The sequence below is a fragment of the Peromyscus californicus genome, unplaced genomic scaffold (genome assembly GCF_007827085.1).
Source record: "Peromyscus californicus insignis strain IS unplaced genomic scaffold, ASM782708v3 Scaffold_20__1_contigs__length_68692818, whole genome shotgun sequence".
Lineage (NCBI taxonomy): Eukaryota > Metazoa > Chordata > Mammalia > Rodentia > Cricetidae > Peromyscus > Peromyscus californicus.
The window spans coordinates 41990841-42007587 of NW_026294503.1; the positions used below are offsets into that span (position 1 = coordinate 41990841).

Genomic DNA, 16747 nt, shown 5'->3' on the forward strand with positions numbered 1-16747 from the left:
TCAACAACATGCCTTTGTACTATTATACTTTTGTTTTTGTGATGGTGACTTGGGGAAGAAGTGAACAGTTGAAGGAACTCATCAGAGGTGGGAAAATAGTGTCCCCTGTTTTAGACGCTGGCCCTGAGACTACTGAGTATGAGAAGGGACTGAAAACAAAGCCCTGGAAATACTGATAGTACTTCATTTACTTCTAACACTCAAGTTAGAGATTCCTACTCCATTTTTAGATATAAACTTCAAGGTCAAAAGAGAGATTACATGAATTTCCCAAGGTCCTAAGTAACTAGAATTTTATCCTGGGCTCTTTAAAATGCCATTCCATACTTGCTCCATTTAGATGAGCCACCTGTAAACCTGTATTATCTACACTGCAGATGTCCTGGGACAGTGCAGAGGTAGAGACCAGAACTAATGCATCCTGGGAATGAAGAGGCAGCGAGGGCAGAAGCAGTAACGTGTCAGGAAAATGAACATGTTGCTACACCGAGCACTACACAGAATCTTTTGAGGACCTTTTAGAGTGCACAGGTCTAAACTGCAGCCTAAGTGAACTCCATCACACCTGGGTGTACAGCATTTGTAGGCTTCTCAGAGGATTCTAATGCACCCAGAGCTTTAGGAATCGTGCCATAGAGGATTGTGCACGTTTGCTCTTTTAGTGAAACCAAGACTATTACTGACATGTTCGCTAAGGTTGGTGTGTGAGAAGGGAGGGGGCTATCTCAGTGGTATGGGCACTGAATGTCTCATCTTAGCTAACAGCTGCATGCAGCTTCCGTGTCTGTGTGACAACCTGTAACACTATGTCTAGGGCAGGAAAGGTGACAGGAAAAGGTGTCCAGACGACAGTGATTTATTAAGGCTCTTTCTTAACTTCCTTATAGTTTTACCCTAAAGTCCTAATAACACCTCTGGTGGATTAAATTGTTTTAATTAAATCCATAAAAAGGTATTAGAAACTTACCCCAAACATCTGCCGGAGGTCAGGGTCCCGGAAGCGGAAGGGAATATTAGAGACATGTAGTCGCTTGGGGGTGGATTTACTCTCTGAATTTTCACTACTTTGTGTCTGTGACTGTTGTCCGTCTGTCTGTGCTCCACCTTCTGTCTGCTAAAGAAATAAGTAAATGCAATGAACATCACAAAACCAGTAATTATTTCCTAAGAATGATGTGAAATGAAGTCAAACAGTGGAAAAACATACTTGTTACTGTTCTTTTAAAGAAGAAAAAGCCCAAGGTGTCATTGATGCTCAAAATGCTTCTAGTCTACAAACAAAATTTGGGTCTTTTGATTATTTTTAGTCCATTAGCAAAATGGGAGCACAGGCACAGAACCCTCTGTGGTTTGCTGAAGCCCACATGTAGATGTAAAAATAGCCCTTCTCTTCTCAGGCCCTGAGTAGAGCCTTCTATTTTGGAGATCTCTCTGTTTTGATAACAAAGCATCCCTTGTGCTTGGTTGTAGAGGTCACTGCCTCTGTAGTGCCATCGTCTCAGACTCTCAAGGAAACCAATAGGCAGTACTTTAACATTCGAGTCTTCTTACTGCTTTCAGAGTTGGCAATGCTATTACTTATGAAGGCAGAAAACCTAGTGACGACAGTCAGTTTGCTTAAAAACTGAGGCAGCTTCTTGTCTTGAATTCATCTTTATTCTCACCTCTCCCTGATTCAATTCCAAGTGACTCTGGTATTAGGGGACCCTTATCTGTGTTCTAAATCCTTTTCTTTGAAATCTTGTTGTGTCTTATGAGTGTATGCACAGGGTGGGGTGTGGAGCGCTATGGAAGCCAGGCAAGGATGCTGGATCCCCTGGAGGTGGAGTTACAGACTGCTGTGAGCCACTATATGGGTGTTAGGAATGGAGAGAGTCCTCTGCAAGAGCAGCCAGCGCTCTTCTTTTTTTTTAAAGATTTATTTATTTATTATGTCTACAATGTTCTGTCTGCATGTGTGCCTGCAGTTCAAAGAGGGAACCAGATCTCACTACAGATGGTTGTGAGTCACCATGTGGTTGCTGGGAATTGAACTCAGAACCTTTGGAAGAGCAGCCAGTGCTCTTAACCTGAGCCATCTCTCCAGCCCACACAGAACAGGCTCTCAGGTACTGTTTCTTTATAGCTAGACCCTGGAGAAAGGCATTACTATTAGCATGACAAAGGAAGAGAATGAAGCAGCCAGAGGTCAGCAGATGAGATGGTTGAGAACCTTGATAGAACAGTTCATCATCAAAAGCAGAGGGCAGGAACTCAAGCAGGACAGGATCCTGGAGGCAGGAACTGATACAGAGACCATGATCAGAGACCATGGAGGGGTGCTGCTTACAGACTTGCTCCCCATGACTTTCTCAGCCTGCTTCCTTATAGAACCCAGGACCACCAGCCCTCTCACTAACGTGAGAGGGACCACAATGGGCTGGGCCCTCCCACATCAGTAGCGAATTAAGAAAATACTTCACAGGCCTGATCTCATGGAGGCATTTTCTTAACTGAGGTTCTCTCTTCTCATGTTCACACCAAATACACTGCTCTCAGAACACCATGCTATAACCCTAAGCATGAGCCACCTTTCACCATCAATAAAAAAGGTTTCAATGTACATTCTTATTTCTACTCTTTAATTTTTTCTTTAGAGATAAGAGTCTAGTTGTGCAGTCAAGGCTGGTCTCAAACTTGATTCTCCTGCACATGTCTCTTGGGGTCTGAGATTATAAGGACTGCAACACACGCCTGGTCCCTTTCAACTTTACATTACAGAGCACATAGGGTTTCTTATCCTGTGGATTTATATTTGTTATTATTTACCATTAAGAGAAATATATATTTTTTTGTTTGTTTGTTTTTTTCGAGACAGGGTTTCTCTGTGTAGCTTTGCGCCTTTCCTGGAACTTTGGAGACCAGGCTGGCCTCGAACTCACAGAGATCCACCTGCCTCTGCCTCCCGAGTGCTGGGATTAAAGGCATGCGCCACCACCGCCCGGCTCGAGAAATATTTTAAAACAGGTAGATTACATAGAAGTCACATGCCTACTGTCTGTTAAAGTAACATTTTTATGAAAAATTAACTATTTTCCAAAACAAAACTCAGTTAACTATTAGTGATCTCTATAACACATACATTCATTCTGTTGTAATGCATTGTTCTGACCCATAGAGACTGCTAGGAAAGGGAGAGAGGTACTTGACAGTCCTCTCAGTAAACTGCGCATTATCTTCTTGGATAAAATACCCTAAGTCGACAAGCTGTGGTTTCTTGCTGGTGATGGGCCCCAGGGCCACACATACACTAACTCGGCTAGCACTAGACCACTGAGCTACACCCTCAGCCTGACAAGCAGCAGTCTCTACAAGGCTAAGGGCAATGTCAATAAACTCCTCATGCTATTCGCTAAGCTACTGCTTACTGGACAACCAAGTAATTTGTGTGGCTAGTTCACCCACGCGTGATTTTGTAACATTATTTGTAAATGGTAAAAAAATGTTGGTTTGCTGATGATGAGGCAGTTTTTATTATTTATTTGATAATTAATTAATTAATTAATTAATTAATTAATTAATTAATTAATTAATTAATGTTTTTGAGACAGGGTGTCTCTGTGTAGCCCTGGCTATCCTGGAACTCACTCAGTAGACCAGGTTGGCTTGGAGCTCACAGAGATCTGCCTGCCTCTGCCTCCTGAGTCCTGGGATTAAAGGTGTGTGCCAACCACTCTACATTTTACTGTATTAACCCTTGAGTGCCCCCTTCCCACCATATTTGCTAATCACCATTGATTCCATTGGAAAACTCTTCTAAGTACATCCCAAAATCCCTAATGACAGGCACGTCAAGTGTGGGGAAATTTCATTGCTGTGTAAACGTCACAGCATATGCTTACTCAAAGCTAGATGTAACAGCCTACTGTATACTTAGGCTAAAGAGCAGTGGTTTTCAACCTTCCTAATGCTTCAACCCTTTAATACAGCTCCTCAAGTTGTGGTGACCGCAACTATAAAATTATTTTTGTTGCTACTTCATACTGTAATTTTGCTACTGTTATGAATCATGAATCATAATCCTGATATGCAGGATATTTGATATTCGACCCCTGTGAAAGGGTTGTTCAACTCCCAAAGGGGTTTCAACCACTGCCATAAAGTATAGTTGATTACTGCCAGTCTACAAATTTGCATGGTATGTTACTGTACTGAACATTTTGGGGAAGTTCTTAACATAATGTCTATATAGAGAAAAGGTACAGTATAAATATGGTATAAAAACTGTAAATGAGGTGGGGAAATGGATCAGTTGAGTATGTACTCACTTTGCAAACACAAGGACTTGAGTTCCACCCCCAGAACCCACATAAAAAGTTGGCTGCTGTGGCACACATTTGTAATCCCAAAGCTGCAGAGGCAGAGAGAAGTGGATCCCTGGGGCTTGCTGATCAGTTACCCTCACTGACTTGGGAAGTTCCAGGCCAATGAAAAACCCTCAAAAACAAAATCCTAAAGTGGCTGGCTCATGAGGAATAATAGCCAAGACTAGACTGTCTTCTGGCTTCTACAAGCACATATGCACACACATGTATGCACATCACACACCTACACATACATGAACATGCACAAATTACCACTGTCAATGCACACAGAACTAAACAAAGACAGATAAAAATGAGCTGGTTCAGAAAGCAGAGGCACTCCAGAGCCAGCAAGCTGACTTCAATCCCTGGGACCCACATGATGGAGGGAAAGAGCCCAATTCCCCTGGTTGTCCTGAGATTTCCACATGAACACATGCTGTGGCACATATGCATGCACTCCCACCACATACAGGTAAACAAATAAAATGTCATTAAAATGCTAGTGTCAATAATAATAAAAAAATCCTCAAGTGTCAGAAGTCAACAAATGAGCAGGGTGTGCTAGATCATACCTGCAATCCTCGCCCTTGGGAGGCTGAGTGAGGGGCACTGCTGCAAATTCAAACCCAGACTGGGTCACACAGTAAAACTGTCTCAAAAAACAAACGAAGACCCCAAAGGTTAAACTGTGGACACCTGTGCAGGGCACGTGAGAGGTGTCTACAGGACTGAAAAATGTCTAAGATCATGATGAGTGTGAGCACACACAAAGACCCAGGCTGCCACTGCCCTACCACACTCATCACATCAGGATACACAAAACACATTATAATGTTTTCAATAATGAATCATAGTTGATGGTAACTGAGACAAGGTTCTTGCTATGTAGCCTTGGCTAGCCTGGAACTCAGAGACCTCCTGCTATTTTATTATTTTTTTACTTAAAAATAATTTATATTTATTATTTATTTTTATACTTTTATTATATAACTTTAATATAAACTTTTAAAATAAAATTCTATATTTATTTTATATATTTTTTTAAATTAAAGAGACAGAGTATCATGTAGCAAAGTGGTTCTCAACCTTTCTAATGCTGTGACCCTTTAATACTGTTCCTTATGTTATGGTGACCCCAAAATGTTCATTGCTACTTCCTAACTGTAATTTTGCTACTGACATGAATCGTAATATAAATATCTAATATACAAATGGTCTTAGGTGACCGCCATGAAAGGGTCGTTCGACCTCCAAAGGGGTAGTGAACCAAAGGTTGAGAACTGCTGATAGCAGAAGCTGCCTGGAGTTCCTGACCCTGCTGCCTCCATCTTCCAAGAACTGGAATAAAAACATGTGTCACCAGGGTCAACTACTTTTAAAACTCTTGTAATAACACTTAGCTTCAAAAACATAAGCACCATACAGCTACATAAAACATGTTTTTATCTGTGATGGTTAACGCCGTCAACTTGATACAACCTAGAATCACCTGGAAGGGGGTGTGGTCTTAAGTTAATTGACATGGGAAGACTCAGCCAGCCAGGTATGAGTGACATCATTCCCTGGGAAGGGTCCTGAACTGTAGAAAAGTGAAGAAATTGAGCTGAGCACAAGCAAGTGAACATGCGTACATTCATTTCTCTCTCTCTTTTTTTTTTTTCCGAACTCACAAAGATCCACCTACCTCTGCCTCCCGAGTGCTGGGATTAAAGGCGTGCGCCACTACCGCCCGGCTCATTTCTCTCTTAATACATCTTTTTCCCAAATAGTTTTTTGGCAAGGCATTTACCATAGAAACAAAATAAACTAGAATAATAATCCTTATTCAATTTATTTATATTAAAATTTCTAGTTTTATTATATTTTATACTTATTTATTAAAACATAAGACACAGGAGCTGGAGAGTTGGCTCAGTACTTAAGAGTACTGGCTGCTTTTCCAGGGTTCAATTCCCGGCACTCACATGGTGGCTCACAATTGCCTGCAAGTCTAGTTCCAGGGGATCTGACACCCTCTTCTGGCCTCCATGGGCACCAGGCACACATATGGTGCACAGACACACATGCAGGCAAACACTTATACACATAAAATAATAAAATAAATTAAAACAAACAAGACACAGACAACACACATCATTGCCTAGGCCTCCAGAGTCAGGGTATTGCTATCACTTACCCCCACATCCTGTCCTACTATAATGTTTTCAGAGGCAATTAACACACACAGAAATGTCATCTTCTAAGACAAAAGAGTCTTCTTCAGGTGTTATGCAGGTTGCTGGGAGGAACAAGTCTTCAACGGTCTTCCTCAGATGTCAACTCCATGACTACACTAAGGGCTGGCATCGCACACTCTGCCCATGGGTGCAACAGTGGCACAGATGTTATGGGGTGACCAGCACTTCCTGACTGTATTCAAGGCCCGTCCACAGGAGGACATGCATGCCTGGTACTGTGAATCCAGCCAAGAATTCAAGGGTGGGGAGCTCACAGGTCCAGGGAGAAACCTACTATTAGTACTTGGCCAAACACACATGGTATCAAACGGCTCTCTAAATTTATGTGTTGATACCCATCAATTAGAGCAGCTCTCAGACCTCATCAGAAGTCTCTTTATGCAGTAGATGGAAGTGAAGGGAAATGCACACCGGTCAAGCGCAACAGAGTGTCAGTAGAGTACTAGGTCACAAATGGGATTAGCTGTATCACATCTTCCACCCCTCATAGCTCGGGGACCATCAGAAAGAGGGAAGACTAAAACCTTACTGCCAATCAGTCACTGAAGCTGAATTACACCAGTAAGCCTTCTCTCATTAAAAGCGTTTTGTTTTATTTTTTAAAAGGGCAGGCATTGGGCTCTCAAGAAAAATATAATCCAGTAGATTTAATTTTTCCACTAGACTACTTCAAATGCTTTGATTATTTAAGCCCACCGTCCTTAGAAGAAAGAATTCATTACCTGCACTCCTGGAGGAACTGGGCTCCTCTCTTCTCTAAGAGGCAGCCCCTAACTGCTACTGCTTTTACCAATGCATAGCAAGGGACCAAACGACTGTCAAAACAAGCTCGCATCTTAAAAGCAGGCCAAATTTCTAGCCTGATGTTAACATTAATTTCTAAAATTCATTTTAAAAATAAAAACTCCAGAATTCAATGCTCAGTTCTCATCTTTGAATGAAAAGTCCTTTCTCTCCAACAAGACAGGAGTATCCAATCCAACACAAGCAAAAGCTGCACTCAGAACAGCTGGCCAGGTGCAGTCCCACACTGCAATCCCAGGACTCAGGAGGATAAGGCAGGAGAGTCTGTAATTGAAGGCCTGTCTGGGATACAAAGTGAACTTTGCCTCAAAAATCCCAGGGCTGGGGATGTAACTCTGAGGCAAGCACTTGCCTAGCTATCATATGCAAAGTCCTGGTTAACCTGTGACATCACCAGAATGAGATGACGTGTTCACAGCAATTCTGTCAAAGGTTTGTGCATTTCTAGTTTACTCTGTACTCCAGCTCAGGTGACTAGCAGCTTCATCACACAGAGAAGGGAAGTGAAACCAAATACCCTGTACCCAATCACTATGTGGCCGGCTACCTGTCTACTTATTTCACTTCAGTCATCTGTCCAATTCTGGACTCCCACCTGCACTATTTCTCTTAAATTCACTTCTCTACATAGCTGTTATGAGCCCTAGTAAGAACCACACCAGTGACTCACTGTGGAGGTGGGCACTTTCACTCGAGCTCTGGCATCCCTGCTGCCTATGCTGCAACAGACCATGTTCTAGAAGCATATTTTACTCACTTCATTTCCTTGCTTAAAACTTCCAACGAAGTCCCTGATTCTCATTCCAGGGTTCAAAAGCTCTTACCAATTCATGCTCAAATGGTTTTTCTCCCACAGGCCTTCATCAAACCCCTTGACCTTTGCCCAAAGGGAAATCCATGTTCTGATGTAGTCATTTTGAGTCCTTCTCTCCAACCCCTAACTGAGATGTGACTTTTTTAGTCCTTTGTATCACTATCTATGCAGGCTTGACTTCCTACTTCTGATAATACGAGGGACAGATCACTTACGACATCTACCAGGGAAACCCAGCCACTCCCTCTTGAGTATATCTATACCTGTTTTATCCTCAAATGCTAGGCACTGTGAGAAGTTATGGGATGTAGATGAACACGACAGAACTTTTTCTTCTAGAAGCTTCGGAAAGTCAGGAAGGCTTTCTGGTAATGACAGCATCTGCACGGGCTGAGTGACAAGATGCTCACAGCCCGAGAAGATTAATAAATGTACACACAATCTATTTCCACTGGGTATGAGCAGCAGAATCTGAGTGACACAGTGACGGGTTCAGATCTAGAACTGCCCACTTGGGTTATTTTACAAGCCACAATAAAATGTTTGAAGAAGCATTTTAAACTGAAAGGTGCTATGCAAACTTGGGTTATGATTAATTAATTTGCTTCCTATTTGCCTCTTGGATTTAATTGGCCATACAAACTGCTAGGCTATTTTATGAGATCCACAGCAGATGGTAAAAGTTTAGTAGACTAGACATTGGGTCTAAGTTTTCCTGCTCCACTTCATCTCTAAGCAATGGACTCCCCACCTCCTACAAACGTGGGAGGGAGGAGATGAGCAACCTCAGGATGCAGTCAGTAACAAGTGGCCAATCGGTAAGAACCCAACAGCACACAGTTTGAGCTTGAAGCTGTGCTCTGGCGGGGAGGAGAAGGGAGCCAGCCAGAGAGCTGAAAGGGGGATCCCAGGAAAAAGAGAACTACAGAAAGGCTAAACTCTCCTTTCCTCGGAGGGTGCAAGAGCACACAGGTAAGGAGGAGGGAGGAAAGAGAAACTAGAAACGACAGAAAGAAAACCCAAGGCAGACTTGAGCATGAGTGGGCTGAACTCTGAATCTATCTCCTAATAGGCAGGCAGCTCACAGGATGAATTGGATTCTCTAAAGCTGCAGGTGTTTCAGCAGCATCTGCCTTCTAGCTGGGAAGGAGGAGAGAAAGAGAACAGCAACACCAGTGTCTTGGCAATGCGGTTCCAGTGTAGGCAAACCACTTAGAGCACATGTGCATAAGCACTCTCTCAGAAAACAAATGAAAGAGAGTCACTACTTACAGAAAGCAGGAAAGTGCAAAGCATGACTCAGATTAAAAACATGAGCAGCAAACACAAAAACAAAAACAACATACAAAAAAGAGCAGTAACCAGAAATGGACCCAGGCCCAGATGCTGGATTGAGATGATGCCAATGGAGCAAATACAAATATAGCTAAGGAATTACAGGAGGACATTATGACAAGTAAGAAATCTATATATAGAGATATGCAGAATAATGGCAACTCCAGAATTAAAAAGTGAATTAACAAATAAATTTACTAGCTTGAGAGCAATGCAGATCTGAGATGGCTCAACAAAGAATGAATCAGCTGAAAACAGAAATTATTAAATTTAACGACAAAAGAGGGGGAAAGGACTGGAGAAAAATAAACAGAATTTCAGATTTTTGTTGAGATCCAGATTAAACTTGAAAATGAAATAGAAGTCTACTAGGAAAGTAACGAGTGTTCCCCTCACCTAGATCGAATAATAATAAAGAAAGAAAAGCAGATGGAGCTATACTGATTGGTCTTGAAATTAGTTTTATATCAACTTGACACAATCGAGAGTCATTGGGAAGAGGAAACCTCAACTGAGGAAGTGCCTCCCCAGGGGCATTTGCCCGATTGCTGATTGATGGGGGAGGGCTCAGCTCACTGTGGGTGATGCCGACCTGGGCAGGTGGTCCTGGGTGTCCTAAGAAAGCAGGCTGAGCGATCCTGTAAACAGTATTCCTCCATGGCTTTTGCTTCAGTTCCTGCCTCCGGGTTCCTAACATGAGATTCTGTCTTCATTCTCCTTCAAAGCTGGACTGTGATGTGGGAGTTTAGATGAAATAAACCCTTTCTTCACCAAGTTTTCTTTGGCCATGGTGTTTTACCAAAGTAATATAAGTTCTAACTGGGTCAGGAGCAGAGGAAAACAGGAAGACAACAGACTTGGTAAATGGCATGAAAATGCTGATGGACCAGAAAGAAAGTGAACATTCCCAGACTAGATACAGAAGGAAGATTTGACTTTTTGTTTGTTTGTTTGTTTGTTTGTTTTTTTGAGACAGGGTTTTTTTCTCTGTGTATCCCTGGCTGCCCTGGAACTCAGAGACCCGCCTGCCTCTGCCTCCCAGTGTTGGGATCAAAGGCATATGCCACCACTGCAGGCCTTGATGCTCTTTAAAATCAGATATATGCTAAAGACACTAAAAAGACACTAAAACAAATAAAGAAAAAAGATGTATCATACAAACAGCAAACAAAAAAGGGCTTACATGGTTTTTATTAAAATGAGACAAAGTATATATATATATATATTTTGGTTTTTCGAGACAGGGTTTCTCTTGTGTAGCTTTGCGCCTTTTCCTGGAACTCACTTGGTAGCCCAGGCTGGCCTCGAACTCACAGAGATCCGCCTGGCTCTGCCTCCCGAGTGCTGGGGACAAAGTATATTTTAAGGCAAGAAATGTGAATAGAGACAAAGAGGGCATTTCTAGCTACTATCTACTAAACCATAAAATAAGTCTCAATGAATTTCAAAGGACTGATATCATACAAAGTATGTCTCAAACCACAAACAAATTAAATAATAAATAAAAGAAAGTTGGGGGAATTCTTGAACGTTGGAAATCAACACTTTGATTAATTCAGGGTCAAAGAAGAAACTAAGGAATTTTTTTTTCCTTTTGGTTTTTTGAGACAGGGTTTCTCTGTGTAGCCCTAGCTGTCCTGGAACTTGCTCTCTGTATATAGCAGGCTGACCTCAAACTCACAACTGCCTGCCTCTGCTTAATGAGTGATGAGATTAAAGGTGTGTACCAACACTGCTCGGCCTGAAACTAAGGAAGTTTTAAGAATGTCTTGAAATGAAAATAGTGGGTTCCACCTAAAAGGATTTTTACAGGGAAACATAGAGCTTAAACACAGAAGGAAGAAATCCTGAAAATCAATCGCCTTAGCTTCTAACCTGAAAAGCTAAAAAGGGGCTAGAGAGATGGCTCAGGTTAGTTAAAAGCACTTGCTACTCTTCCAGAGGACCTGGGTTAGATACACCCACATGGCAGCTCACAACCACCTGTAACTCTAGTCCCAGAATATCTGATGCCCTCTTCTGGCCTCTGAGAGCACTGCAAACGCATGGTGCACAGCCATGCAGGCAGACATATGACACATAAAACACACTGTAGAGGAAGAAAAGTCACACAGCAATCAGGAAAGTGGGAGGCAGTGCAGACCAGAATGGGACGACAGGAAGCCTTGGGACCGGGTGGAGTGCTTGCCTTGCTAGAGTGAGGATCTGAATTCAACCCCCAGAACCGAAGCAGAAAAGCCAAGTATGATGGCAGACACCTATGATCTCAGCTCTGGGGAAGCAGAGACAGGCAGATCCCTGAGACCTGCTGACTGACCAACCTCGCCTACTTAGTGAGCTCCAGGCCAAGGAAAAAACAAGATGGGTGGCTTCCAAGGAATCACACCTAAGTTTGTCCTCTGCTCTCCACATGCAGGTACACACATGTATATGGTGTGCATGTGCACCTACATGAGCATGCATACACCCACATCCTCACACACAAATAAATATAAACTTTAATTTGTACACTGACCAGTGAAGGTAAAAATTATCAAAATCAAATGAGCCAGGCAATGGTGGTACACACCTTTAATCCCAGCACTCTGGAGGCAGTAGCAGGTGGATCTCTGTAAGTTCAAGGCCAGCCTGGTCTACAGAGTGAGTTCCAGGACAGCCAGGGCTGTTACACAGAGAAACTGTCTCCCAACAAACAAACAAAAATAATAAGGTATTATTATAAACTATAGAAAGTAAAAAGAGGATCATATATTGTTATGCTTAAGTTGTTTTGTGATAAGGTATAGAACCCAGGCTCGCCTCGAAGCCCCTCAGAAATGACTTTAAACTTCTGACTCTCCTCCCACCTCTGAAGGCTGGGATTATAGGTATGCACCACTATGACTGGTTTTATGCAGTTCTGAGGAATCAAACCCAGGGCTTAATGTCTGTAAGGCAAGCACTCATCAGCTGATTTACACACTTAGTAATTGTATTTAATGAAATTATCAACTCAGAAGAAAATAGCTCCACAGAAAGACATACAAAAGACCAAAACTACCAAGAAAATAGAAATGAAGAAACAGCAGTTAAAAAGACCATTAGTTAATTAACTACTAACTACCATTAATTAATTAACTACTCTAGAAATAGAGTTTGAAGTTAAAATATCATGAAAAGCCTCGGATACATATTTTTTTTTCCTTTTTAGTCCTTTGGTTGAACCAACTGTCTTAGAAAGTCTGTGAGTTTATTATCATTTGAAAGGCAACTACCTGGACCATGTCTGACCCAGCAATCTGTATCTTCCATGTCCTGAACAAATGCTACAGGAGCCTCTTGTTACGTCTCAGACCTAGATACTTCCTTCAACCCAACTGGATATAAAATACACAGAAGTGCCGGGCGGTGGTGGCTCACGCCTTTAATCCCAGCACTCGGGAGGCAGAGGCAGGTGGATCTCTGTGAGTTCGAGGCCAGCCTGGACTGCCAAGTGAGTTCCAGGAAAGGCGCAAAGCTACACAGAGAAACCCTGTCTTGAAAAACCAAAAACAAAAACAAAAAAACCAAAAAAACCCCACAGAAGTAACTATCACTGGAAAGACTGCATGTTTTCATGTAACTAAGTTTTTTTTGTTTTTTGTTTTTTTTTCATGGTGGGGTGTCTGATATCTATAAAAATAAAATGAATGTCTTTGCAGGTTACATTCACCTTTATTCAATTGACGCTTTTAGCTTCTGGAAATGAATCTTATCAAGATGCTTAAGGTCTAAATAATGCACCCCTCTGCTAACTTGATACTGAGGAAAAATGGGATCTAAGCATGAGAAACAGCTCAATTCAGACAACAGAACATTTGAACATTTAGAATAAAATCCCACAGGCAGTATGATGTGATTATAGATATGTATGAGACATATATCTGTGGTGAGCTTAGGACATTTTCTTTTCTTTCATTAAGTAGTAGGGGTGAGGTCAAAGAGGTGGGTTGGAGCTGAGGAAAATAGAAAACCAAGTACAGAGTTTGGACATTTTTCTAATTGTGCTAGAAAATTATTAGGAGTTAGGCAGGAGCACAGGACAGCGTAGACTTTCAATTATTAGGAGTTAGGCAGGAGCACAGGACAGCGTAGACTAGACAACAAAACCGTCATGGTTGCTTTGCAGGGGATGAAAAGTTAGAGAGAGGTAACTCAAGTGGTGTTAGCACATGTGCCCCACAACTGAGTTATCCCCAGCCCCTTTGTACTTTTGAGACAGGGTCTTGCCAGTGTATCAAGGCTGGCCTTGAATTCTCTTTGTAACTCCAGTAGACTTTAAATTATGGCAATCCATCTGCCTCAGACTTCTGAGTTGCTAAAATATAAGCCTGTGCCACCACCAGGCCTATCAGAAACTCTTGTAATGCTCCTGACAGCTTTTGAGGTAGACACTATGACCTTTATTTTCTTCTCTTTCAAGGCACAGGAACATTAAATAACTTGCCTAAACTCATTCTTCTGAGGTAAAGTTGTGATTTAAGCTCAACCCACCTGAGTTGACCCCAAGCAGCTGACAGAAGAGCTAAGCTCTCTGCCTCGGAGAGGACACGAGAAAAGGGCTGAGTTGTACATTACTGTGGAACTGTGGTTGCTAAACTCTGTAATGATTAAGGGTAGAAATGAAGGATAAGGAACCAGCAAAGCCTAGCTTTTATTAAGTAACTGAGTGACTTAAGTGTAAGTTGTAAGTGTATAAGTACATAAGTGTAAGACTTGAGTGTAAGAATATAGAGAAAGCACATAAAATACGAAAAAAGGGGTTTCAAGACCCAAACCCAGAACACGGAAACAGTTGAGATTTGAGTAAGAGGAGGAGCAGCCATCAGAACAGCCATTGCTGAATAGGAAAAGCTGGAGGGAGGTACAAGCCCCATGCCCATTGCTCTAGGGAACAGAGAGAGGCAATGTGAGACTGTTGCTGTGAGACAGAGTGGGTGAGAGCAGAGCGTGGGGACTGGTTCGACAGAGGATGTGGGAAGGCAGGTCCAGGAAGAACAGCCAGTACATGCACAGCTAACTCAAAGGGCTTTCTGTCTTCAGAGGAAGGTGAAGATTTCACACATCATTCTGTCTTGCATCTCCTACTTCACATACCGTGAGAGATCCGTTCTGGTTGCTGGGTGAATTGCTACTCTGCTCTCCATGGGCCTGTGTACTCGCGTAGAGCGTCAGGTTATGTTCACTGGTCTGGCCAGCATAGTCCTGAGTGTGTGGCACTCCGTATTCTGTGGGAATTCCGTTCTGTGGAGGTGGTGGGAACGGGATGGTAGTAAAAGGCTGAACCATTGCGTCAGGAGTTGTTGTTGGCTCCTGGTTACCCTAGAGTAAGCAACAGGAGAGTGGAAGTGAGTGAATAAAACTTCATTATAGAATGACTTACAAGGTAAGTATATAGAACTCTTGGCATGCTTTATCACTGTACCCCCACTTAGGAAAAAACTGTTTGGATCATCAGATAACTTTCATTCTTTAAAAAAAAATTGATTAACTTTATGTGAATGTTTTGCCTGAATATATGTATGTGTACCACACGCATGCCTGGTGCTTGCAGAGGTCAGAAGGAGGAATAAGATCCCCTAGAACTGGAGTTACACATGGCCATGCCACCATATGAGCGCTGCAAACTGAACTTGGGTCCCTCTGCAAGCGCAAGTGTTCTTAACCATTGAGCCATTTTGCCAGCCTAACTAAGATAACTCTTATTTCTTATGACTTGAGTCTGCGTAGGAAACCAAAGGGAAGTAATTACAATTACAATACATGGTATCTAGAAGACAGACACTACAAATTAGAGCCTGAAACAAGACATAGCACCTACAATTTTAAAGTAGAGTTCAGAAAAGAGAATATTATTAAACAATCAGCTTAGAGGCTTAGACATCAAAGTACAGATTGATTTAAACTGTGGCTACTAGGTTAACAATAAAACTTTCCTTCAGTTAAAAAATATAAGGGACCAGTGAGATGGCTCAGTGGGTAAAAGCAAATGCTTGGCAACCTGAAGTGAAAACTGACTCCTGAAAGTTGTCTTCTGACCTCCACACATATGAACCCATAGTCTCTCTCTCTCTCTCTCTCTCTCTCAGACACTCAGACACACATACACACACACACACACACACACACACACACACACACACACACACACACACAAAATGTCAAAATGTATTAAAAACAGAAAGGTAGTTATCAGACTGAACTGAATATGCACATTTTAAATAATTATTTCAAGCCTGTAAAGCTGAAAGCACAGTACCACCCCCCACCCCCGCCCCGCAACTTCCATTCCCAGAAGCTTTGAGACACAGATTTGGGATACAGAATTGTAGCTCTGTGACATGAAAGTGGAGGCTGTTGGTAGTGGACAGGTGGGTGGAGAGTAAATGGATAGGAGAGAAGAGAGAGGAGAGGATGATGAACAAAATCAAGCTATGTTTGAAAATGCCATAACAAAAACTAACACTTGGTATGCTAATTAAAAAAGAAATTAAAGCCGGGCGGTGGTGGCGCACGCCTTTAATCCCAGCACTCGGGAGGCAGAGCCAGGCGGATCTCTGTGAGTTCGAGGCCAGCCTGGGCTACCAAGTGAGTTCCAGGACAGGTGCAAAGTTACACAGAGAAACCCTGTCTCGAAAAAGCAAAAAAAAAAAAAAAAAAAACTTAAGTTAAAAAAAAAAAAAAAAAAAAAAGAAATTAAAAAAGATAAAGTAACTACAGAAACTGAAGCCATTATGGTGTCATGGCCTCTGTCTCCTGTCTGTTCAGTCTTGAAGATCAAATATAAAAAAGGAATCTTGTTACAGATTCTGTGAAGCCCTTACCATCACCCCACTTCTCAACAAGACTTCCCAACCTTCCAATTCACTCAAGAAAAGCAAATGTCACTATTTTACTGAACATATAAATCTGCAATGTCTTTCTGGAAATAGATGCCAAGATGGCCAGAGGCTTCACAATAAGGGCAAGTGCTGTGGGATGTTCTGTATGGCAAATGTGTTGCTCTGATTGGTTGGTAAATAAAACACTGATTGGCCAGTAGTCAGGCAGGAGAAAGTATAGGTGGGACAAGGAGGAGAATAAAGCTGGGAAGTGGAAGGCCGAGTCAGAGAGACACTGCCAGCCGCCACGATGACAAACAGCATGTAAAGATGTCGGTAAGTCACGAGCCTCGTGGCAAGGTATAGATTTAT

The 16747-nt window shown here is 42.2% G+C and overlaps 1 protein-coding gene across 34 annotated transcripts in view; it reads right to left on the reverse strand.

The window, feature by feature from the left end:
• Rbfox2 (RNA binding fox-1 homolog 2) overlaps positions 1 to 16747 on the reverse strand; it is a 254710-nt gene that overhangs the window by 36823 nt on the left and 201140 nt on the right. For 22 of the 34 annotated variants that reach the window (XM_052748227.1, XM_052748233.1, XM_052748230.1 and 19 more), the window contains 2 exons: positions 14652 to 14876; positions 968 to 1114 (listed from right to left, as the gene is read on the reverse strand). In XM_052748227.1, coding sequence (XP_052604187.1) covers positions 968 to 1114; positions 14652 to 14876 — 372 coding nt within the window. The remainder of the gene's footprint in view (positions 1 to 967; positions 1115 to 14651; positions 14877 to 16747) is intronic. The other 12 variants (XM_052748223.1, XM_052748235.1, XM_052748236.1 and 9 more) reach the window with 2 other exon arrangements.